The sequence below is a fragment of the Dendrobates tinctorius genome, unplaced genomic scaffold (genome assembly GCF_039654945.1).
Source record: "Dendrobates tinctorius isolate UK_male_01 unplaced genomic scaffold, ASM3965494v1 ptg000107l, whole genome shotgun sequence".
NCBI classification, from domain to species: Eukaryota; Metazoa; Chordata; class Amphibia; order Anura; family Dendrobatidae; genus Dendrobates; species Dendrobates tinctorius.
In genome coordinates this window covers 21,600,385-21,625,510 of record NW_027361775.1, presented here as the reverse complement: position 1 = coordinate 21,625,510, position 25,126 = coordinate 21,600,385, and the positions used below count along the sequence as shown (strand labels likewise).

The 25,126-nt window shown below is 45.0% G+C and overlaps 1 protein-coding gene across 3 annotated transcripts in view; it reads left to right on the top strand.

Annotated features, from left to right (window-relative positions):
• The window catches only part of EIF4G1 (eukaryotic translation initiation factor 4 gamma 1), a 139,007-nt gene that overhangs the window by 62,440 nt on the left and 51,441 nt on the right, over positions 1–25,126 (top strand). For 2 of the 3 annotated variants that reach the window (XM_073589229.1, XM_073589228.1), the window contains exons 2-6: positions 11,053–11,149; positions 11,433–11,519; positions 14,616–14,636; positions 17,339–17,506; positions 17,623–17,719. In XM_073589229.1, coding sequence (XP_073445330.1) covers positions 11,087–11,149; positions 11,433–11,519; positions 14,616–14,636; positions 17,339–17,506; positions 17,623–17,719 — 436 coding nt within the window. In that variant the 5' untranslated portion in view covers positions 11,053–11,086. The remainder of the gene's footprint in view (positions 1–11,052; positions 11,150–11,432; positions 11,520–14,615; positions 14,637–17,338; positions 17,507–17,622; positions 17,720–25,126) is intronic. The other variant, XM_073589230.1, reaches the window with a different exon arrangement.

The following is a 25,126-nucleotide window of genomic DNA, read 5'->3' as shown; positions in this document are numbered from 1 at the left end:
CCTAACCCTGACCCTAACCCTTAACCAAACCATACTTAACCCTAACCCAAACCCTAAACCCTAACTGACCCTAACCCTAAACCCCCTTAACTAACCCTAACTCTAACCCAAACCCCTAAATTCCATGGTTAACAAAAAAAAACGCATGTGCAAAAAAAACGCATACATAAGCATGCCAATGCGCACCCATAGACTTATAATGGGTGTCTTGCTGTAAAAAAACGCATTGCGCGCGCATGCGTTTTTTTGAGGCAAGTCGGACGCCCAAAAAATGCAACAGGATGCATTTTGTGCGCCCGAGCGCATACCGCAAAAAAAACGCATGCGCGGAAAAACGCGTACAAACGCATGTGTATGCGCACATAAGCGCATCCCATGCAAAGTATAGGGAAAAAAAACGCATGCGCTATTTAGCGCTAAAATACCGCGAAAAAAAACGCAAGTGTGAAACCAGCCTTATAATGGGTGTCTTGCTGTAAAAAAACGCATTGCGTGCGCATGCGTTTTTTTGAGGCAAGTCGGACGCTCAAAAAATGCAACAGGATGCATTTTGTGCGCCCGAGCGCATACCGCAAAAAAACGCATGCGCGGAAAAACGCATACAAACGCATGTGTATGCGCACATAAGCGCATCCCATGCAAAGTATAGGGAAAAAAAAATCGCATGCGTTTTTTAGCGCTAAAATCCCGCAAAAAAAAACGCAAGTTTGAAACCAGCCTAAGCCATGTAAATACAGAGAGGCATGGAGTGATTCCAGCATACCTAATGGAGACACTGCGAAGGGAGAGGCTCAGTAGCGGATTATTGGCTGAACTCCCTGATACCCAACACCCTACCTTTATTAGGCTGCATGATCATCCTTTTGTTTTTCTCTTTTTGTCTCAGTTTTTGACTATTGGCCCAGTACAGTCCTATACACAGGTATCATAATGGATATTTTCTGCTATCATTACTCTATTAATAATGTTGCCCTCCCTTCTGTTTAGCTCTTTCTACCAGGTGAAAAACCCTGAAAGTGACTTGCAGCAGTTTTCCAAATAAATCGGGACAAAAAAAGTGTGCACGAGATTTCTAAAATCTCATAGCCTTTGCTGGTACTGTAAAACGCAGCTTAAAATTTACATACAAAAGCAGCAAAAACTTAATATGTGAACATAGCCTTAAAGTGCAGCAGTGCCCTGTATAAAATGCTGGCATAAAGATCAAATATCCGTAGTACAAGGCTGGAGTAACACTACAGTATAACATGACAGTGTTATACTATGGGGCAGCTCAGATATGCGTTTGCGATTGGTAGCAAGACTCGACTCACTCGCACTCATACAAGTCTATGGGTGCGAGTGAAACATAGAATCGTAGAGTTGGAAGGGACCTCCTGGGCCATCTGGTCCAACCCCCTGCTCAAAGCAGGATTCGCTAAATCATCCCATTCAGATGTCTGTCCAGCCTCTGTTTGAAGACTTCCATTGAAGGAGAACTCTCTCGTGGCAGCCTGTTCCACTCATTGATCACTCTAACTGTCAAAAAGTTTTTTCTAATATCTAATCTGTGTCTCCTCCCATTCAGTTTCATCCCATTGCTTCTAGTCTTTCCTTGTGCAAATGAGAATAAAGTTGATCCTTCTACAATGTGACAGCCCTTTAGATATTTGTAGAAAGCTATTAAGTGTCCTCTGTCTTCTCTTTTGCAAACTAAACATTCCCAACTCCTGCAACCTTTCCTCATAAGACAGGGTTTGCAGACCGGTCACCATTCTGATCGCTCTTTTCTGAACTTGCTCCAGTTTGTTGCAACATTGCACTGCACTTGGATGTTAACCAAGTGCAGTGCAATATACGCTGGCAGCAGAGGAAAGGGCAAAATTTCTCCGCCTCAGCAACTGTGCTCTGATCCTGTCATGCGAGAGGATCAGAGCACTGACACTCTGATCATGCTTGCAGCAGAGCAGGAGCCAATGATCATTAGCATACCACATTCGATGTGCTCGCATTGGATGCCATAAACTGTTGTGACTCTGCCCTAAGAGCTGCACTTGCTGCTGGATGCTTAGGTAGTGTGGAGGCTCCCTCTCCTGGGTGGCGTCCACCCCAATGCGCGTTTCTGCTGTCATCTATTTTTGCTATTTATGCCTCAATGTAAGATAGTAGTTATGTAACACCGTGTATGGTCTGGTATAATTACTGGCATTACACTTTAGTGTTGTAATGCCTCCCCAACGATATGTGGCTTTTAGATCTTCCCTGGTGTGTGTCCCACGATTTTATATGGTCATTTTGTTATCCTTTATCCTCTGATCTTCAATAAAGATTAATTGTATTTCATAACTTCTGATTTCTCTGGGCTTTTATTGCCTTTTTTTTTTTTTACTCCTTTTTTATTTGACTTCCAGGCAGCACTGGCATGAGCCCCAGCTGGTATGCCACATAGGAAATACATAACTGCCATAGACTTCAGTTGGCAAGTGGCGTACACTAGTGCTACTCTGTGGTCATGTCAGGCTGCGGCCTAGTAGAGGAAAGTGCTGGTTTTCAGCACCCAGGGAGACGCTCTTGCATTTGACTTTCTCCACTCGGGGCCACAGCGTCCTTTATGTGACAGGTTAGTTATATGAATTGGGTGTTTGGCAGTGAATATTGCCGCATGTGACCGTAAATGGCTGGCACTCCGGCAGGAGACAGGACATGTACCGCTCCTTCCTGCTGGGTGCAGGCACTGCAGTGTTTTTGGCCTCTTTGGCTGCACTATTGGAGCCCTATAAAATGGTCTTCGTTCAGCTCTTGTGGTGACTGTGACATTTATTGTAGGTGTTCTTAGTTTTTACCATGGTATACTGTCAGATTCCCACGTAACACTAGTCAGCTGGCCTTCCAAGTTGCCCACAGGTAAAGTTGCTGCACCCTAATGGATGCCCATTTTCCACCTTCTGCCCAGTGAGCTCTTGGAGGGGAGCGATTTCTGAGCAGCGTTTTGAAGATGCAGTTTCTAGGGGATGGTGGGATTTCTCTGTTGCCTGAAATGTTTGTTTTTGGGATGTAGGTAGGAGCCATCTGTGAATGTCCTGCTGCCCCTTTCATATGCAATGAACTACCCCAACAGGTTCCCTCCCAAATGTTATCTACAGGCTAGGGAGGGCTTTCAGCTGGGGGGAAGGGACATGCCTATATCAGCTTTCAGTGGAGCTCTGGGCATTTACACCCTCAATTACACCGTGAAGGAGGAATAGCCTGGCTGGTCACCATGCTGCCACCGTAAGTATAGGCATTGGGTAATACTTGTGGGCTTTCCATTGGGATCCTTGTGTAGCGTCTGCTAGGTCAGTGGAGTCCAATGGTACCTGTACTTGGGGCACCACCTCTGGCCTTCTGTACCTGTGGATGAACATGCTGCCATGTTATCCAGCTGTTGGCATGGGCAGGCCACACCTTGTACTTGTGGTTTCCATATTGTGTGTTGTGAATTTGGGATGGGTGGAAGTGCAGTCTTTGCTTCTGGGCCTCGCTGTGTAATGAACAAGAGTTTTTGCTACTTGCCTACATGTCAATGTTTTACAAGTTGTAATAAATTTAGATACATTTTTCCTAATGCCAGGCCATGGCCATGTTCATAGCGTAAATGTTTTTTTTTTTAATTTATTTTTTTTTTTTCCTGCAGGCTTTGTTTCTGTTTTCTGCTGGTGTCTGCACCACACAATACCAAGCTTCTCTGATTTTTTTTGCTTTGTTTAATGCGTTTTCCCCTTATTTGTTGCGTTTCTGGGGCAGATTTGAAGCCACATTTTTTTTAATGCGTGAATTTTTTTTTTTTTTTTTTTTTTTTAAATAAAGCTTTGATTCTGAACTTAAACTTCAGCTACGTTATTTACATGCGTTTTTTTATCTTTGCGCTCCCCATGAAAGCCAGTATAGAGAGAACGCACAGTGTGTCTTTAGATGCACAGTGGCATGGGTTTTCATGACATCACATCCATTTTATAAACCGCTGAATGCAGCGGGGAGAAAAATGCAGGATTTGCATTATGTGTGAACTCGGGGTCAGATTTTGTGGCTTTCCTGTTGGTAATCCCATTGATGACCACTGCAATTGGCTGTACACAGAATAATCAAGGGGAACCTGCAGCTGGGTCAGTTATAGTCACACACAGCTCTGCAGTGAGAGCAGAGAGCGGCCATTACACATCTCACTGGTAACACTAGTAACCATTACACATCACACTGGTAACTACCCCTTGTGTTTAAAACTAGGTCTGAGGGCAGAGTGATCTTCCAGGCAACATTTGCCCCAGCGCCTGGAAGAAGTTACTTATGTAAAGTGATAAAAGATAATTTATCCACAACACCACATCTGAAAAGAGACAAACGGGACTTATCTGCAGTCTATAATCTATATACCCATATTAAAGCAGTTGTCTAGTCAAAATCAATCAGTCTGTGTGACTGTAGACTTCTAAATCCCCCTGGTGATTTGCCTGTTACAGACTCTGGACCGGAGTGTATGTATGGGTAAGGCCTGTTTCACACTTCCGTTTTTTCAAATCCGTCAAAATCCGTTGGTTTCCGTAAAAAAACGGATCCGCCATTTTTTTGCAGGATCTGTTTTTTTTGTCCCATAGACTTACATTAGTGGTTACCGCGGATCCGTCAAAAAAACGGATCCGTTTTTTTAAAAACGGATCCGTCTGCATCAGTTTCCGTCAAAAAAACGGAAACGGATCCGTTTGGCGGACACAAAAACGGAAGTGTGAAATACATACCACAGCCACTGGGCGCGGCATCTGTCTCACACTTGTATGGAGCGAGGCTGCGTCTTCTAGTCTGTCACCCCTGCTGGTCATCCGAGTCACTACACGGTGCACAGCGCTGTACAAGGGTGTGGAGTGAGTCCGCGCCCACTGGCATGTATAACGCTTTCATACCCTCCATTCCTGGCTCTGAATCTGGCGAATCCCAGCAGCACACAGTGTGTGCACTTGGGGGGGGGGGGGGGGGATTCATAAGTCTGCAGACTTCTTGCTTTTGACCAGACAACCCCTTTAATAATTTAGAAAGATCTAATGTAGTAACAGATTCCCTTTAAGAACTTTAGCTTTGTTCAGTTTGTTGGCATTTGCATCTCTCCATGCTTTTATATGCATATTGGCCAGTTCTACAAGTGTCTTGTAGGGTGCAGCTGGGGGGGGGGGGGGGCAGTAGGCCACTTTACTATGTAGACAGCCACCACAAAGAGTGTATTGCTCGCTTTCATCTTTTTTTTTTTTTTTTTGCAATTAGTTGGTATAGGGGCCCCTAAGCAATATACACCAGACAGTGGTCATATTGGCCAAAAAGACTCTGCCCTGATGGTTATATAAACTGGGCGTATGGCTCTACACATCTGTGAAATGCTGTCCATAATACTTGGCCTGACTGTAGGGCCTCCCGAGCTGGCTGCTTTATAAATGGGGCAGGTGCCTCCGGTCAGAAGACCCGGTGGCCGGGTACTGTGATCCGAGCACTGTCCGTGTGTCAGCTGAACCCTGGCCACACATACAGCTGTTGGTCAGCATCTAAACTCCAGTCTATGCAGGTGTTCTCCGCTGGATGAGGGGTCTGTTTCACAGTTACATCTCTGGTGGTGGCTGGTCTCCTCCAGAGCTAAAGCACTGGGCAGCTGAAATACAGGGTTCTGATGGAAACGAGAGCACTGTATATATGTGAGCCTGTATGTACTGGTCCGTTTTGAAAAGGTGCAAATCTTTGTCGCCAAATCTTTCTGTTGGAGCCACTACAGTACTAAATCTGTCAATTGTACAGGGCTTTTGTGCATAAGGCCTCTTTCACACTTCAGTTTTTTACAATCGGTCACAATCCGCCAGGTTTTGAAAAAAACGGATCCTCAATTTTCTTTTGAGGATCCGTTTTTTTTCCCCATTGACTTCCATTACTGGCGGATTGTGACGGATTGCTGTCCGTTGCATCCGGTTTTTTTTGCGGATCCGCCAAAAGTTGCTGTCCGTCACATCTCTCTCTCTCTCTCCCCCCCCCCCCCCCCCCTTTAAATTTCCTCATTTTCAGGATCCGTCTGAAAACGGATCCTGTGCCATCCGTTCACATCAGTTGAGAACGGATCCGCTTGTCTAACGTTTTTGGCGGATTTGAACTGATGCAAAAAACTGAAGTGTGAAAGAGGCCTAAGGCAGGTAACATGCCATTTGTGTACTGGGCAGGGTCTTCCTGACTCCGCACCTTGGGGACCTCTGGTCAGGTATCACCAGATGTACCTACTTGAAGGCTTGTCTGGGTAGAATACATCTCCAGTGTCACTTCTCTCCCTTCCTTGTCAGAGCTTGGAGGATAAGTCGAGTGTCATGCCTGCCGACCATGTGAGCGCTGCTGAAGTATGTATTCCCGAAAGAGCTGAATCACCAGTGTGGTATGTGGGCTGAGGAAGTGTCCTTGTCATGTGTGTGCATGCCGACCTTCCAGATCAGCCACACTGGTGGTTCAGAGGATGTATGCCGCAGAGTAGTGTATACATGTCATGCATTGCTGAGGACGTATGCTAGGTCTGGCTCCTTCAGTAGTCAGCAGACCTGTCTTTTTGTGCACTGAAGAAATGTGGATCCGTCATATTTCATCTTGTATTCTGTTTAGGCATACAGTGGCATGTATCACCCATAGGCTTCTACGTACATTAAGTATGCTGACTAGTGTAAGGCTGTTTTATTTCCTTCTTCATGATTTGGTATGTAATTGTTCTATATAGAGAAAGGCAATACTGACTTAATCTGTACAGAGAAAACTTATACCGCCATATATTCTATATAGAAAAAATATGTAGCATCATGGAGTCTATATACAGAAAAGCTTGACCAACATAATACAATTTATAGAAGTTCTGTCAGGAGAAGTTATACCAGCATATATTTTATATAGAGAAAAGATATGCTGCCATATAGTATTGTGTATGAAAAAGCTGTACCGAAATATGTTCTGTGGAGAAAAAGTATACTGACATTGTTTTATACAGAAAAGGAAAAACTGCTGCAATATAACCCTAATAAAAGAAAAAGGTGTATTGTCATATTTGATAGAGAATAGCTATACCATCATATATAATATAATATATATATATATATATATATATATATATATATATGGCCATAGCTATATATACGGTAATCTGTACAGAATAAGTGTATTCCAACATTCTATAGAGGATGAGGCTATGCCAACATATGATATCCTATGTAGGATTATGCCGAGATATAATAATCTACGTAGGATAAGGCTATGCCGACATATAATATTTGATAAAGGATGAGGCTATGCCAACATACAATATTGTAAATAGGATTATGGCGATATATAATATTCTATATAAAAAGGCTGATTTGGTTCCAGCTCCTTAAAATCAATTTTTTTATTGAATCATCTTAAAAAATTCACATGAGACGAGATGGGTATGCTCGGCAATGTCCATAGGAGAGCATACCATCTTGTGAATTTGGCCGCCATGATCACCACCCATCTTGAAAAGTTTCCCACCTCCCATATACTAATGTGCCACAAACAGGAACTTGGTATCACCAACCATTCCCATTGTATTTAGGTGTATCCATGTAAATGGCCCACCCTGTATATAGGATGAGGCTATGCCGACATCGTATTCGATATAGGATTATGCCAATATTTAATCTGTATAGGATAAGGCTATGCCGACACATAATATCCTGTATAAGATATGCCGACACATAATATCCTGTATAAGATGAGGCTATGCCGACATATTCGATATAGGATTATGCCATTATTTAATCTGTATAGGATAAGGCTATGCCGACACATAATATCCTGTATAAGATATGCCGACACATAATATCCTGTATAAGATGAGGCTATGCCGACATATTCGATATAGGATTATGCCATTATATAGGATAAGGCTATGCCGACACAATACCCTGTATAGGATGAGGCTATGCCGACATATATTCGATATAGGATTATGCCATTATAAAGGATAAGGCTATGCCGACACAATACCCTGTATAGGATGAGGCTATGCCGACATATATTCGATACAGGATTATGCCAATATTTAATCTGTATAGGATAAGGCTATGCAGACACATAATATCCTGTATAAGATATGCCGTCACACAATATCCTGTATAAGATGAGGCTATGCCGACATATATTCGATATAGGATTATGCCATTATATAGGATAAGGCTATGCCGACACAATACCCTGTATAGGATGAGGCTATGCCGACATATATTCGATATAGGATTATGCCATTATAAAGGATAAGGCTATGCCGACACAATACCCTGTATAGGATGAGGCTATGCCGACATATATTCGATACAGGATTATGCCAATATTTAATCTGTATAGGATAAGGCTATGCAGACACATAATATCCTGTATAAGATATGCCGTCACACAATATCCTGTATAAGATGAGGCTATGCCGACATATATTCGATATAGGATTATGCCATTATATAGGATAAGGCTATGCCGACACAATACCCTGTATATAGGATGAGGCTTTTGCCGATATCATATTGTAATAGTGTCCCTTTGGATATGTTCAACATTGGTGTAAGATGAAAAACACATGCGCAAAATAAAGGCCCCCTTCTATGAATATTTCATAATGCATATGGATGGGGATAATTTTCCCAAATCCCTTTTAATCAAGGATATAATATAGGGGCTGCCCAGAGATTACAGCTATACTCAGGAGTTACTCATATCATGGTGGTCTAGTATCTTTGTATGTTACCTTACAATAGGTAATACGATTAAATTAATACAATGGGTTTTGTAGCGGGAATTGCTGTGGGGCATTTCTTCTAATCCAATCCTAAGTGCAGTTTTGCATTTTTTCTGATTGTCTGAGGTTTGTGATAGAATTAGCCCCTTGTTTTCAGATACACAGGCCCACAATGCACCCTTACATTTACCATATGTATGGCTAGGTGAGATTACCACCTGCTGGGCTCTTGTCTCCTGGTGGATCGGCACTCCTTTGCTATTCGCCCTTTGTTTTATAGTGGAATATTCAATGAACTGCCTGATCTAATTATAATCTAGGTACCTTGATGTCTTTCTCAGTCTCCCTGTAGTCTGAGGTTAACCTCTACCTGTCCAATAATTTTCACAAACCTTAAGTGGTCTGTGTTTTTACAAAGGTGTGCTTCCTCTAACCTCCTGAACCCCAAGAGGCAATCCCAAGATCAGAGGTTTGGAATCTGATAACGTGGGTCTCTGCTTCTCCGTCCTGAATGGAGCCACAGTGCATAAGCATGGCCTTCAGATCCGTTCATTGTCCGTAGGATTGCTGAATACAGTGCTCCCGTCAGCCCCTTAGACTATAAATGAGCAAAGGCCGCTCATGTGCCTTTCTGCTCCATCAGGATGGAGCTGCAGTGCTCAGCGGTTGGGCTTCCAAAGCCCAGGTCTGGATTAGCTGGGAGTCCTACTGAGGATCATGTTATTCTGTATCTTTTTAATAGGAATAATTTGTTAATTGCCCGTTAAGGGTCATTTTATACAAGCAATGGTTCATGAAATCTGAATTTCCATTAAAAACGGCAGGCAGAGAAGGCAGTTTGTACTGAGAGATGGAGACCACCAATGACTGACATCAGCAGAAACAATGTGAAACATACGTTGGTATTCTGTCTGGGAAGCATCGTACGCACTGAAGATTGCTAGGGCATTTTACAAGGGGTTACTACCTGGAATGGTCCCCTGTGCAGACCCTCAAACAGTTGTTTAGACAACATAATTTTATGATCTTGGCAATTTAGAAAATATTCCTGCATCTGCTAATGCTTGTGAGAGTCCAGGTCCCCACAGTTTAGACTTTCCGTCAATAGCTGTGGAGTCCAGAGTCCTTGAAGTGCTGTTTGCATTCAATAGAGTAAGATATGCGCACGTTTTTCTGCTTGTGTTTCACCTTTTGAATGGTAAAGGCCTTTGCTGCATGTGAATGCTCCGGCAGGTGGGGATGGATAGTGCCTTCTGTGTATGTAGAAGTATAGAGTGGGAGCACTGCACACATCACGGAGTAGTGTAATTCTACAGATCACATCCTGAGCTCTGAATATAGCTTCCCAGCCAGGGCAGGTACTTGCATGCTTGTCCAGTGTCTCCTTCTCCCTCCTTTGCTTTGCTGGTTGACCTCATGATTGAGGAATGCCGGAGCTCCACTGAATATTTGTAAAAGGACAATGTCAGCAATGGGTTTGGTGCTTTATAAAATGAGTCAGGACGACTTCCAGCTCAATTATGGTCTTCACGTTAGCCTGTCTAATTCTAGGATTCCTGGCCTTGCTCTTCTGACCACAGTATTGAATTCTGGAAGACTAAGGGTAGGTGCACATGGTCAGTAAACGCTGCAGGTTGGACGCTGCGTACTTGTGCAGCATCCAGATGTTACAGCACAGTGGATGGGGATATCAAGAAATCCCATGCCCACTATGCGTCCAGAGATGCCCATGGCTCACCCGTGGAGTCGGACATGCTGCTCCTCTTTCCATTCACTAATCTCTGCAAGATAAATCTCACCCGTACAATCTATTGGACGCAGTGAATCCGCACGGTTCAGTGATCACAGGCAGATTCACCTGCGTTCAATATCCGGCAGCGGACATGTGCTGTGTCCAAAGCGCTGCCGATTACTGATCATCTTCACCTACAATAATACTTTTCTATCTTCATGTCTTTTATGTTTATTTTGTACCAACTTTTTAAAGCAACATTAAACCTAGTACTGAACGATAAAAGGAAATGGAAGATAGTGGTCCACACATCTGTGCATCCCCTGGACTCTGAACACTTGACAGACCGCTTAGAGGCGGGTCTAATATAGGGGCGGAGCTTAGCACACCTACAGATAGCGGTGGGGAAGTGTTCAGTAACCAGGTACCTTCCAGCAGACACGCTTCTCATCTGGGGTTGTATGTATTTTCCTGTTTTGAAGATGACACTGTGTATACTATATTTTTACTGTTACTTAGTTTGTAGCTGTATCTGACACCACTGTTGTTTGATTAGACCTTACAGGGGACCCTATGCAGCATCCCATGAGATGAGCAAAGCCACACAGCCTATAGGAGGACCCCCTGCTGCCCCTTCCCCTGGACTCCCACAGGTATGTGTCCCAGAATCACGCTTCCTCTCTTACTAGTGCTATACTCTGCTGAGAAGTCTTCTGAATTAGAGAGCGATGTTCCATCAGAAGGTATGGATGATCAAACTGAAATGGTACCTATTAATGCATTAATGCTGAGGGTCAATGCATGCTTTCCCCCAACAATCATACTCTGCATAGATGCAAAATATGGACACTACATTATGCAGAACTGCAATGTATTGGGTTCTTGTGTGTAAAATCCTTTTGTAATCTGATATATATTTTTTTCATTACCTTTCAGTCTGCATTCCCCTCTGCCCCCTCTGCCCCTGTGGTGTTTGGGCCTCCACAAACTCCACAAATGAATACACAGTCTCAACCTCGACAAGTAAGTAGTGTAAGATTCCAGTGATGGGTTATCGTGGGGTTATTTTTTTTTTATATTTTACCCATTGTTAAAAAGCTATTTGGATAGTGACAGAGAAGGGGTTAGTGTTGTCAAACGTCCTTATTTTATACCCTTGTTTCAGTGCTGCGCCAACCTGGAGCCTTGTATAGTGATGTAGTATTAAAATTGGTTATGATCACTTCTGTACACTAAGTGGTTAATGACAACCACCACAGCAGCCTTTACTTGTAGATTGAAAGATTTCTTACCAGTTTTGACCGTCTGCTGTTGTAAGTCCTTCATTAGTTTTATATTATAGCTTTTCGTTTTTTCTGACAAGTCTGCGGTCACCCTATGTGGCTGCACACTTGTGAATGTTGACCACGTGCTCCCAGCACACTTGTCAGGATTCACTGATATTGCCGGTGAGCGGGCAGTCATGTGACCACCTGTATGTGATTTGCATATGTGCTGTCAAGTGCTGCCAAGAAGCGCTCTCTTGTATTGAGGGACCAAACGTGTGAAATGGAAATGAAGGCAGACTATTGAGGAAATGAAGGCAGACTATTGAGGAAATGAAGGCAGACTATTGAGGAAATGAAGGCAGACTATTGAGGAAATGAAGGCAGACTATTGAGGAAATGAAGGCAGACTATTGAGGAAATGAAGGCAGACTATTGAGGAAATGAAGGCAGACTATTGAGGAAATGAAGGCAGACTATTGAGGAAATGAAGGCAGACTATTGAGGAAATGAAGGCAGACTATTGAGGAAATGAAGGCAGACTATTGAATCCTGACAGCCTGCTCTCTGCTGATTTACATAGTGACTGCAGAGTGCAGACTGTCCTCAGAAGACCGGACAACCCCTTTAATATTCTCCTGAGTGTCTGGCATGTGCTTTTCTAATTGTCAGAGGGTCCATATGGAACAGGTTGCATAATCTTGACAAATTGGTTGGATAGACACTCTGATACCAATCAGTATGGCTGTCATGCTTTCACTCTGTGCGCAGTACCTTTACATCCTTAGTTGTATTGTTAGCTTTTTCTTCCCAATGTGATTTGCACTGTAACTTTACCTGTTCAATGTTTTTAATTTTTAAAGAGGTTGTCTGGCCTTAAGCTACTAGTCTGTAGTCTCTGTGACTGCAGACTTGTGAATCCTCGCACTGCGAAGATTCTCCAGTGTCGGCAGTAGGTGGGCACCTGACCACTACAGGCTTCCCCAACTCCGATCCTCAAGGCCCACCAACAGGTCAGGTTTTCAGGATTTCCTTAGTATTGCACAAGGGAAATCCTGAAAGGACCGGAGTTGGGGAACCCTGGCCTACTAGATGAGCGCGACCTCGCTTAGTTTATTGAGCAAGGCTTGAGAAGTCTAGTCTGAGTGTAACTGTAATTATGCAAACCCCCATACTTGGGGTTGCAAGCCCTGTGACTGAGCGTACAATGTGAGGATTCACAAGTCTGCAGTCGCTGGACAACCCCTTTTAAGGTAATGTGTCATAAGAAAATGACCCGCTGATTAGCTCTGGTTTTTATGTTAAATGTATTTTATTCAAAATGTTTACTAATGATTTTTTTTTTATAATATAAGCTGTATTTAAAGGGAACCTGTCCTATCAGATTACGCTATTACCCTGAAAATATAAAGTTACTCTTCAGGTTAATACCTTTAGAAATGTGCCCGGCTGCAGGCCTGAAAGTGCAACAGATGATGGAAAAAGAACTTTATTTCTCATGAGAGCTGTCGGCTTTGTCATGCAGCCATGCCCCGGCACGGATTCACAGCCGGCTCTACAGTCCATCAGTACGGATCCAGCTGTCAGTCAGTGCCGGGTGTGGTTACAGCTGCCGCTCTGTGCTGTGAACGGTGGCTGTAGCCAGGCATGTCAGTAAGACTGAAAACTGGCAGTCGCCAGGAGAAATAGGTAATTTTCTCTTGGGTGCCCACACTTTCAGTACTGCAGCCGCACACCATTATGCTATGAGCTAGTGATGAGTGAACGTGCTCAGATAACAGATATCCGAGCATCTTGGAGTGCTTGGATATTATGGCCGAGTCCCTGCGGCTGCATGGTTTTTGGCTGCTAGACAGCCTCATCGTGTGGGGATTCCCTAACAGCTGCAAATCATGCAGCCACAGGGACTCAAACATAATATACGAGCACGCCAACATACTCCGATGACATGTAATCCAACACGTTCACTCATCACTACTATTAATCTGTATATTTAACCTGATATATTCAGCTCAATAGCCTTATTGGACCTGACAGGTTCCCATTAAAAAAGAATCCTACAACTTTCAATCTGGCCAATGGGGCTATTGTAGACTCATTCTTCAGTTCTTTTCAGAAATCCACATGTACATTCGCGGCAGTAGACTGTCTCGCACCCTGTATTTTTTTGTTTGGAAGCATTTAAAAAGTTTGTCAAAAGGTCACTGAAGGTGGGGAGGTGCATGGTCAGCTATGACGTCTTGTGATTGGTGGTGCCGGTGCTATCGGCTGGTTATAGAGCTGTTACCTGTCATTCTAGTCCTGCCTGTGGTGATAATGAGAGTTCAGAAAACTCTTCCTAAAGGGACAGGAAGTACGAGTCTGAAATAACCCTCCTTGCCAGTGTGAAAATTGTAAGACTTTTATATGAAGGAAAAAAATACATTTAACATTAAAACACGATTCACATAATACATAATTTTCTGCTGAGTTTTTTTAAAGGGTTATTCCCATCCTATAAAGTGTTGCCGCATTGCTCGACTGTGTTTTATGATCGGTGGGAGGCCAATCTTTGAGAATGGAGGAGAGACAACGTTACACTCGTACTGCTATTCCTTCTTTCTCTCTGATCCCATGAGTCCTACCTCCACCAATCATAAAGCGATACCATATCTGAAAATGGGGATGACACTTTCATCTGGGTATTGAAATTCTAGAACCCTGTCCGCATGTGGTGGTGGTGGTGCTCCGATGCTGCTTCCCCCTGGCCCTGATACTTCTCTCTTCTGATCACCCCCTCATGTGTAGATTTTCACGTTTGTCTCCTTCACCCTCTGCTTCTTCCTTTTTTCCCCCCCGCTGCTGCTTCTAACAGGCAGGATTCAGATCTATTCAGGTAATGCCTTCATTTGTCTTGTACCTAATGCTGTTCCCAGTGAGGCAGAGTAGTGGAAACTGTCAGAAATGGTCCCAGTATTGTGTATAATGGTGGACGCTATCCTCACTTCTAAAACTTGGGGATGTTTTTGTACTTTTTTTATTCCTTTCTTAACAGGTCACACAGTAGTACTAAATTTCCATTGCTTTATTTTTCTAGCCCTGCATTATTGTCACTTTAAAGACACACTACATAGGCTACATTCACAGTTGCTTATTGTCCGAACAGGATCTGCAACTGAAAACCTCCTGAATTGCCATCTAATGCACGGGAATGTGCTCTTCCGCTATTAGCGGTGATTTAACGTGAACCTGACAGCGGACACATGCTGCCCAACCCACGGGCAGCATGGTATCTGACACCAGCTGTATGATCAAGGAAAGTATGTTTGATTCCAAAAGGCTGCGTCATTTCAGAGAAAACCGTACTTTAAAAGCCACCAGGGACCAAGCAATTAAGTTCCCCTTAAAGGCATGTCTAGCTTTGCAGCCTTTTCTTTTCAGTTGCTCAGTACATCTAAATGAGAACTTGTGTAGTAGACTCCTTTTTGTCCTGTGGCTTTCTACCTTTCCCCTATTTCTTGCTGACCTATCCATTTTAGGGACGCTAATCGGACGACCAACGGCTGAGTTGTTATTATAGAGAAACCTTGTACTGTAAATGGCACACTGCAGTGTTCATGCCTGATGCCACTTCTAAGGCTATGTTCACACAGCTAGGATTTCCTGCAGATTCCACACTGCAATTTTAATGTGGTTTACAGAACAATACAGATGAATGTGGTTTCAAAACGCCATTCACATGTTGCCGAAAAAAATAATTGTGAATGTATTTCAGATTTGTGACCATATCCACAGCAGAAATGTTCCTAAAAGCACATTCAGGTGTTAGTGCACTTAAGTCTGAGATCGGATCGCAGTGCACGAACTGGCCACGGGTCTCATAATCCGTCCATGACAGCTTCATGTATTTGTGAGATTGTCCCCTTGGGTCGGCAGCGCATTGGCCAGTACGTGTATTGCGGCCTGATCCCAGACTGACTTGCATGGATGTCTGAATGAGCCCTAAAGCATGACCTCGGGGTGATATGTGGCCAGATTCCTTCTCTGGTCGCATCCAAGGCCATGGAGGCTGCAGCCTTCCTCATTCAGACTTCTAGGATGAATCATACAGTCCTCCCACATGCTTTGATATGCAACCTTATTGTATAGGATATAACTTATGTTGAAATCTGATTGAATTTTACCTGTTAAGTTATTTTTTCCCTAGAAGAATAGGCACGGAGGGAAAAAATCCAGACTGATGTCAGTAGTGTTTTTAATTTTTTTTTTCTTTCTAAATTTGTCTTTAAAGGGTTAATTGCATGTTAATAAATTGGTCTAGTCTGAAAGACGCTGACTCTGTGAAAATGAGCATAAGTTTCTATGTTCCTCCATTCTGTCCTTCTGTTTTATTGTTTACTGTTCGTTGCCATGGGAGAATGACTACCGCTGCTGTCTTGGAGCAGTGGCTGAATATGCGCTGCAGCGGTCTACAAGATTGTAAATTTAATTTTCATTATGCTTTTTCTTAGCTTTACATAAATTATCATCAAGTCAGTCTCAGTGCTAGCCTTTCATTTAGACCATCTTTCGCAAGCCCCCTTAATTTTGTATAGGATGCCTTCTGAAGTATTGTAGGCGCCCGCCTGCTGCAAGGGCTCGTGTTCTTGCCAGTGGTGCATTGCTGCAGGATGAGGAGCGCTGTGCTCCTGAAGAGAACAGTATATGTCTGCTATTTGTAACCATTTGTATTAAAATATGGATGTTGGCAGTAAGTAGGGAATGGAAGTAAGTTTACTGGTGGGATCAGATCACCCAAAATCAATCCGATACACAAAAATAATCAAGGGGCCGTAAGCATAGTTATATTATAATTAATATAAAAAATAAATTTATATAAAGACCCTACAAATGACTAGTCAGGATAATGAGAAGTAAGACAGTTGAGCTACAAGGAGGCGGACACCTACCAGTACTGGGCAGTGTGGTCATACATACGATGGTGAGTGATGGTGGGGATTGGTGCTAATGCACACAGCACTATAATTTGTGCTCTGGTAGAGTCCCCTTGTATATTAACATCGTATTATACCGTCCTGTCAGATCTTTAATGAAGGGTGTTTATATGAATCGATTTAAACCTTCCCTGTGTTTTGTTTTTTTAAATATTGATTTAAAAAAAATTTCATTGTCTCTTGCCATGTTATCATATACTATTGTCTAAACTGCCTTTCCTTTTTGGGGGTATTAATTGGGTGTTTTTAAGCTGCTTTTTTTTTTTTCTCCAAATTTTTGTTTGTTTGTAATTTGTTTTTGCATATAGTTTTTTCTATAGCATAACTTTTTGTTTTTGACTACCGTAGTTCATTATTGGTTATATTGCTTTTTGGGCAACTGATTAATAGTAATTTCTTGGTTATTTTAGCATGGGTCTTTGGATCCAGTTTTTCATTAATTTTCAGACATTCTAGATGGACTGTACAGAGCCCAGCGTATCACCTATGGGTTACCCCAGATATAGCTTCTATTTATTGCAACAACCTTCTTCTATAGTATGGTTGCTATTTTTTCCTTTTTACTGGTGAATGTTTTCTGATCCTTCCACTCTTCGTCCCTCAGCATTTTTATCCGAGCAGGACACAACCTCCTAGCACCGCCACCAGGGTTCCATCTGGATCTACAGCTCGTGCAGTGCCTCCTACCCATGTGTACCCCGCTGGCTCCCAGGTGATGATGATACCCTCCCAGTTATCCTACACCTCCCAAGGCTACTATATTCAAGGACAGGTTAGTCTACTACTTTTAATTTTGATAGTTACTCGACATTGGGTCCCTTTTTTCCCTTATAGGATTGATATTCCTAAAACACTTGAGTTTTTGTGTGATTCATATTTCTTTTATAGGGTCGTTCTTATGTGATGCCCACACAACAGTACCCTGTACAAGCAGGCGCCCCCGGGTTCTTTCCAAGTGCCAGCCCCACAGAGTATGGCACCTACGGTAAGGCATTTATTAGAGCTTGAAATAGAGACCTGAAAACATAAAGGATATGGGTTTTTTTATGACTAAATCAACATTCTACTTATTTTGAACACACCCCTGCTGTCAGTACAGTGTTATGGTGCCGCCATCCCCTCCTTACACACCTTAGATTGCTGTCTGCCACACTTTGACTGATCGGTTGGCCGTCAGCTCTCTCCCCAACTGTCCCATACACATGAGTGCTGCAGGGGCAGAGTGCACCAGAGTTGTCCATGAGCGACCTGGTGGCATATATCTCCGTGTCTTATCTCTTAAAGAACAAAAGGAGAGACAGTCCAAATTTGGACAAGCTGGGTCCCCATCTGGGGCTCCTCATACACATTAGACCGTCTGATGAAATTTTTGCGATCAGCCGACGTTAGTCTGTGTAAGCCTTTACTATTAATCCATGTGTAGCCAAGTATATACAGTGATATGCAAATTTTTATCCAAATTTTTTTTGATTCCAAAATTTTTTTTGCACAAACTTTTACATAATGGCTAATAAAAATAATTATACAATCCCAAAAAATTGAGTACAGTTTTGTACTAATCTTTGTTCATGACGAGAATGTAATGCAAAATCTTTCCCCCCTCCCAACCTTCCCTCTCGCTGTTCTGAACTCGCTCTTTACTATTATACCTGGTTTACTATGTAGACAACGACTCAATTATGTGCACTCTACAGTAGCCAGTACCTTCGACACAACCAATGTGCATTTAATCCAATGACCCTACTGTTTACAAAATTTTGGAATGGCCCCCCTTTTATTGTGCATCCTTCCTTTTTCTCATCAGAATGGTGGTATTTAAGCAACTCCCAACCTCTTCCACTGGTTAGTTTTTGCCAACCAGTGGTTAGCTGTGGTCTTTCTGGGTTTTGACAGTACTTTGCCTATAGGCAGTTGTAGTGGATGAATGTCCAAGGTCTCCCGCGTAGCCCAACACACACACTTTAGGGCTGAGATATTTCAAATTTAAAGATCTCCAGAATCAATCTACCCACATCCTCCCACAGCCCAACCAAGTGTGAGCAGAACCAGAACGTATACATCAAATCTGCACCATCTTCCCTACACCGTGGGCAACAATCATCTGTCCTGAGGTCTATCCTCTATAGCACTTTTGAAGTTCTATGAACTCTGTATGAGAAATATTTGGGATCTTTGCACCGTATTTATCAATACTTTCTCTGGTGATTCTAAAATGTCATCCCATTCCCCTGAAATATTTGTCCCATATCTCTCCCACCTGGATTTAACTGCAGCCTTTAGGGTCATAAACATTTATAAGGCCTTTCGTATTTTTGGCATTTACGACACTCTTAATACCATTCACAGAGATGGATAGATCGGAGGTAGATTCTTGAGCGCTAATAATGTGCCATAATTGTCTATAAACACAAATAAGTCCTGTCTAACAATTTTTGATCGGGATCTAGTGGAGCGGAGCAGGGAGATGGGATCTTAGGAGTATGTGAATTGTACCTACTTATTTTTTTCTCCTCATTCTAACAATGTTTAGTGTATTATTGATAATATTTTGTCTTATATGATTTGTAATCATGTACATTTTGTGTATATTCATGATTTTTAAAGCTTATATCCAACCAATCACCTGACTCTTTAAAGCAGTGAGCGTAGTATATATTTTGTAATCGCCAGATGAAAGGGACATATCGTCCCTGAAACACGTTGTTTGTTGAATAAATCAACTTATCTGACCTGGATGGTTCCTAACTCTGTGTGACGTAGGACACCATACCTGGGCTGATTTTTAGGGTCGACAAGTCCCTTAAAGGGCACCGATCTCCCTGCACCATCAACAGATGAGCACATCGAGTGTCGCCTCTATGCTCCCTCTTCTCCAGCCAGATCTAATGTCGGACAACCAGCCCTGTCCATTCTAGGGGATTGAACCCCTTGGATGTACAGAGGCACTTTTCTCCTACGCCTCATTGGGGGACACAGACAGTGGGTGTTATGCTGCTTGACACTAGGAGGACACTAAGTAAACCTGAAAGAAAGATAACTCCTCCCCTGCAGTATACACCCTCTCGCTGGATGAGCTTTCTCCAGTTCTTGCTTAGTGTCTGCACTCTGCAGGAGTCACTTGGATCTGGTTTCAGACCCCACCGTTTTTATTTTATTTTTGAATTTTCTGTCTGTAAATTTTTATTTTTTAATTAACGGAGTGAAGGGGGCAACGGTTCCTTTCTACGGCCCGCTCTCCCCCGAACCAACAACAGGCAAGCACGCGGAGTGTACCTCCCCGTACACTTTCCTGCGACGAACGGGGATGACTCTTCTGACGATGATTCCTTAAGGTGGACGGATATGAAGGCAAGCGCAGCATGGAGATCGGTGGAGGACCTTACCTACAACACTCCCGAATGCCCTGAATCAGCCCCATAGCTCTCTATCCCCCTACCTATAGGGTGGACTGAGAACCCCTCCAGCACTGCTAGATCAGCTCAGGAGGATGAGAAGACCTGCATGGATGGCCAAGACAGCGACGGCAGGCCTGAGCACTGGAGTAGAGGTATGGGGTCGGGTCCTGGTTCCCGGGAGAGGTGCTGACTGTCTCAGCAGCGGTGCTCTGGTGCCCCATTGCGCCCCCCCGCTCTCTGCGCTTACCGCGGGTAGGCCAAAAATGTAGTCCACGGCTTTTCTGGCCTACTAGGCCACAATTTGAATAGCGCCGCCCACGCTATCGCCACCGCCCCCCCTCCTTGTAAGAGACGAGAGGTGCAATCCTAGTCTCGGGGGGGGGGGGGGGGCCATGAAATTTACCTCAGCCTGCTCTGGAAATAGGCTGTGAGGCTCGCACGCTGCCAGATACCGGGTGACACCACAGGGCCACCGCTATTCCTCCCGGGGACACAGCACAGGACCCTGGGGTAAGCTGCATCTGCCCTCAGAACAAAGCTTAACCCCTTCCCGGCACATTCCCTGCAGATGCAGACCAGATTCTGCCTTTAACCCTTTCAGGAGCGCTATGTCTCAATCTAAGGAGGCTAAACGGGCTGCTAAGAAGCACATTGCGTTTTTTACCGTGTGTACCACTTGCAAGACTGCATTGCCCAGTGCCCAGACTAATCCGTTATGCACGTACTGCGACCCGGCCTGAGCTCAAACGCCCCTCACCGCCGTTGCTGCGGGGCTTCCTGCGTTTAGTCCCCCTGAGTGGGCTGTGTCCTTGTCACGGTCGGTGGAGTCACTGACCTATGCCATAGACTCCCTCCGGGAAGCCTCTTTAAGTCAGAAAGCGTATTTACCGCCCGAGCAGGGCTCTGGCGACGGCGGGAACCGTCCACCAGCAGGGGCCGTACTTGCTCAATGGATGGTCAGGCTAGAAAGCGGACCCATGATGCGTCCCCTAGTCACGCTTGCACTTCAGCACCAGCGAGTTCTGTGTCTCGCTCTCCCTCCTATTGTTCGCAGCGAGCATGACTCTGAATTCGAATCTGACACGTCAGCCCCTCAGAATCCTCCAACTGACCAAGAGTCGCTTGATTCTTTTATAGAATCAGTCAACAGAATTCTGGAGTTGGATGAGGAAAATATTCCAGCTCCAGCACAAACTATCTCATTTAAGAGGACCAAACGTGTACGCAGGTTATTTGCCAGCCATCCGGAGTTTAAGGACATTGTCCAGAAACATAGGGATCGGCCACGTAAGCGGTTCACAGGGCAAAAGTCTACTGAGACTAAATACCCTTTTGCTCCAGACCTAATGAAGGATTGGTTACAGTCTCCTTCGGTGGACCCTCCTGTATCACGTCTTCTAAAACACTCCTATCCGTCGCTGAGGGCTCCTCAGTCAGAAACCCCTCCGATCGTCAAATTGGCTACCTTGCCCACTCAGTTTTTGAAGCTTCAGGAGCGGTGCTTTTTCCATCCTTCACGGTGACTTGAGTCACTAAGGCAATGGCCGCTTGGGCAGAAGTCTTAATTACTGCCTTCCAGGGTACCAATCTTCCTCTGGCGGCAACCAGGGTCGCCAGGCAGATAAGTCACGAAGCGGACTTTTTAGTGGATGCTTCTTTAGCTGCCGCCAATTGCGCTGCTCAAACTGCTGCTTATGCAATATCCATTAGAAGAGCCCTATGGCACCGCGACTGGAGGGCGGATGCCACATCTAAAAGATTGTTGACTTCCCTGCCCTATCAAACTGGTCGTCTTTTTGGAGAGAAACTGGACCAGCTCATTTCTGATACTACCGGGAGAAAGAGTACATTCCTTCCTCAACAAAAGGCTGTTTAGCCGTTTCGGAGCCAACAGCCGACGCGTTTTCGACCTTTTTGCAACAATTCCGGTTGGTCCTCCACTACCTTCTCTTCCTGATCAAGTTGGTCTCCACGCGGAGACAGAGGCTCCCAGGTCTCATACAGACCTAACCGCTCTTGGAAGCCCAGGCCAAGGGCATCTGGATCTAGGGGCGCCAGACCCCATAGATCTTCTACGCAATGACTTGTTGCGTTATCTGGTGGACACCGACAAAGTAGGCAGTCGTCTACTTTCCTTCAGTCACACCTGGCTCCCGGTCGTCCACGACAAGTGGGTCAGGGAGCTGGTGTCCTCCGGATACAAGATAGAATCTTCGTCCTCCCCTCCGACACGTTTTTTTCCAGTCCTCTCCCCCAAGAAAAAGACTAGTCTTCCTTCTGGCTGTTCAGGCTCTGCAAAGGGACGGAGTCATCATTCCTGTCCCTCATCACGAAAGGTTATGGGGTTTTTATTCAAACCTTTTTGTGGTTCCAAAGGAGGACGGGATGATGCGGCCCATACTGGATCTCAAACTGTTAAATCAGTTTGTCAAGGTACGGCGATTCCGAATAGAATCTCTCCCGATCAGTTGTCGCTTCCATGGAAAAAGGAGAGTTCTTAGCATCCATCGACATCAAGAACGCTTACCTTCACATTCCGATCTGCCCGTCCCACCAGCAGTTCCTGCGTTTTGCAATTCACGAGGAACACTTCCAGTTGGTTGCCTTGCCCTTCAGACTCGCCACCGCCCCCAGGGTCTTTACCAAGGTCATGGCTGCTGTCATGGCTATTCTCCACTCTCGGGGAGTTGTGGTGTTACCGTATCTGGATGACCTGCTCATCAAGGGTCCATTCCCTTCCAGCCAGCCAGGAATCATGGATATAACAGTAAATACATTTTCTCGCCTGGGCTGGAAGATAAACTTCGAAAAGTCTTTCCCAAAACCGGCCCAGCAGATTTCCTTTTTATGAGTGATCTTGGACACTTCCTGCGGGTTGGTCATTCTCCCTCCTGAAAAGACCCAAGCCTTACAACATGCTGCACAGACTTTCCTGACCGGTTTCTCACTCCATTCGTTTCGGCATGAGAGTTCTTGGAAAGATGGTGGCAGCGATGGAAGCAGTTCTATTCGCACAGTTCCATCTCCGTCCCTTACAACACGCGTTGCTGTTAGCTTGGGACAAGAACCCGTTCTCCCTGGACAGTCTGTTCCGTCTGTCCCTGCGGGTCAGACAAGCCCTCAAGTGGTGGACACTGAAGTCCTCCCCGAGTCAGATGTCTTTTCTCCCAGTGAGATGGTTGGTAGTAACCACCGACGCAAGTCTTCTGGGCTGGGTGCGGTTTTTCGTCACCACACGGCACAGGGTGGTTGGTCAACTCGAGAGTCACGTCTCCCCATCAACATCTTGGAGATACGTGTGAACAGATAAGCTCTACGTAGTTTCCACCATGTCCTCGCAGGTGACCCCATCAGGATCCAATCTGACAACGCTACGGCTGTAGCGTATATCAACCGCCAGGGAGGTACTCTGAGCAGGATGGCAATGCACGAAGTGAGTCACATCCTCCATTTGGCCAAGAACAACCATTCGCCCATCTCGGCAATCCACATCCCGGGCGTAGAGAATTGGGAGACAGATTTTCTCAGTCGCCAGAGCCTTGCCTTAGGAGAGTGGTCTCTTCATCCGGAAGTCTTTCAGCAGATTTGTCATCATTGGGGGATTCCAGATGTGGATCTCATGGCCTCAAGACTAAACAACAAGGTTCCTCGATTCATTGCGCGATCCATGCGCCATCGGAGCGGACGTCATAGTTCTGTCGTGGCACCGGTTCCAGCTCCCGTACATCTCCCCCCCCCCCCCCCCCTCTTCCGTTGCTTCCGAGGGTTATCAAGAAGATCAGAACGGAGGGAGTACCAGTGATCCTAGTCACGACAGATTGGCCGCGCCGGGCATGCTACGCAGAACTGATACAACTAGTCGCCGACGTCCCCTGGCGACTTCCAGATGGCATGGATCTACTCTCTCAGGGCCCGATTTACCACCAGAACTCCAGGGCCCTGTCTTTGACGGCGTGGCCGTTGAATCCTGGATTTTAGCACAGGCTTGGTTCTCACGACATGATTTCCACCATGATTAGTGCTAGGAAGCCTGTGTCCCTGCGCATCTATCACCGCACCTGGAAAACCTTCTTTTTCATGGTGCAAGGATCATGGTCAATCCCCTCTGGTGTTTTCCATTCCGGTCATATTGGAATTCTTTCAATCCGGATTAAAGTCAGGCCTCGCGCTTAGCTCGCTCAAGGGCCAGATTTCGGCTTTGTCAGTGCTATTCCAACACAAAATTGCCACCCAATTTAAGGCAAGACGTTCATTCAGGTAGTCTCCCATGTGGCGCCTCCTTATAGAAGGCCATTGGAGTCATGGGACCCTTAACCTGGTTCTCGGGCCTTACAGGAGGCTCCTTTCGTACTGCTGCAGGACGTGCCACTGACCATCCTCTCTTGGAAGGTGGTCTTTCTAGCGGCAATTACGTCAATCAGACGCGTTTTGGAATTGGCTGCTCTGTCCTCCCGCCCTCCGTTCCTGAATTTTCATCAGGACAAGGCAGTTCTCAGGACGTCCCCGTCCTTCCTGCCTAAAGTCGTACCCTCTTTCCAACTCAATGAGGAAATTATTTTGCCTTCCTTTTGTCCGGCAGCAGTTCATCACATTGAGAAGGCCCTCCACACCCTGGATGTGGTTATGGTTTTGAGACTGTACATCTCGCGGACGACTCCCTTCCGCAAGTCAGATGCCTGTTCATACTTCCAGAGGGGCATAGGAAGGGTCTAGCCGCTTCCGATTCAAGAGTCCTACCGTGTCAGGAACGCGCCTGTCCCAGTAGGGATTAAGGTGCACTCTACCCGCTCAGTGGGCGCCTCTTGGGCCATCCGGCACCAGGCCTCGGCAGGACAGATCGGCAAGTCTGCGACTTGGTCCAGTCTGCATACTTTTACTAAACATTACCAAATTCATTCTCCGGCCTCTGCGCATGCAGCTCTCGGCAGATGTATCCTGCAAACGGCAGTACCACAGTGTTAAGTCATTGGTACATGGGGTATTAGCAAATGTATGCT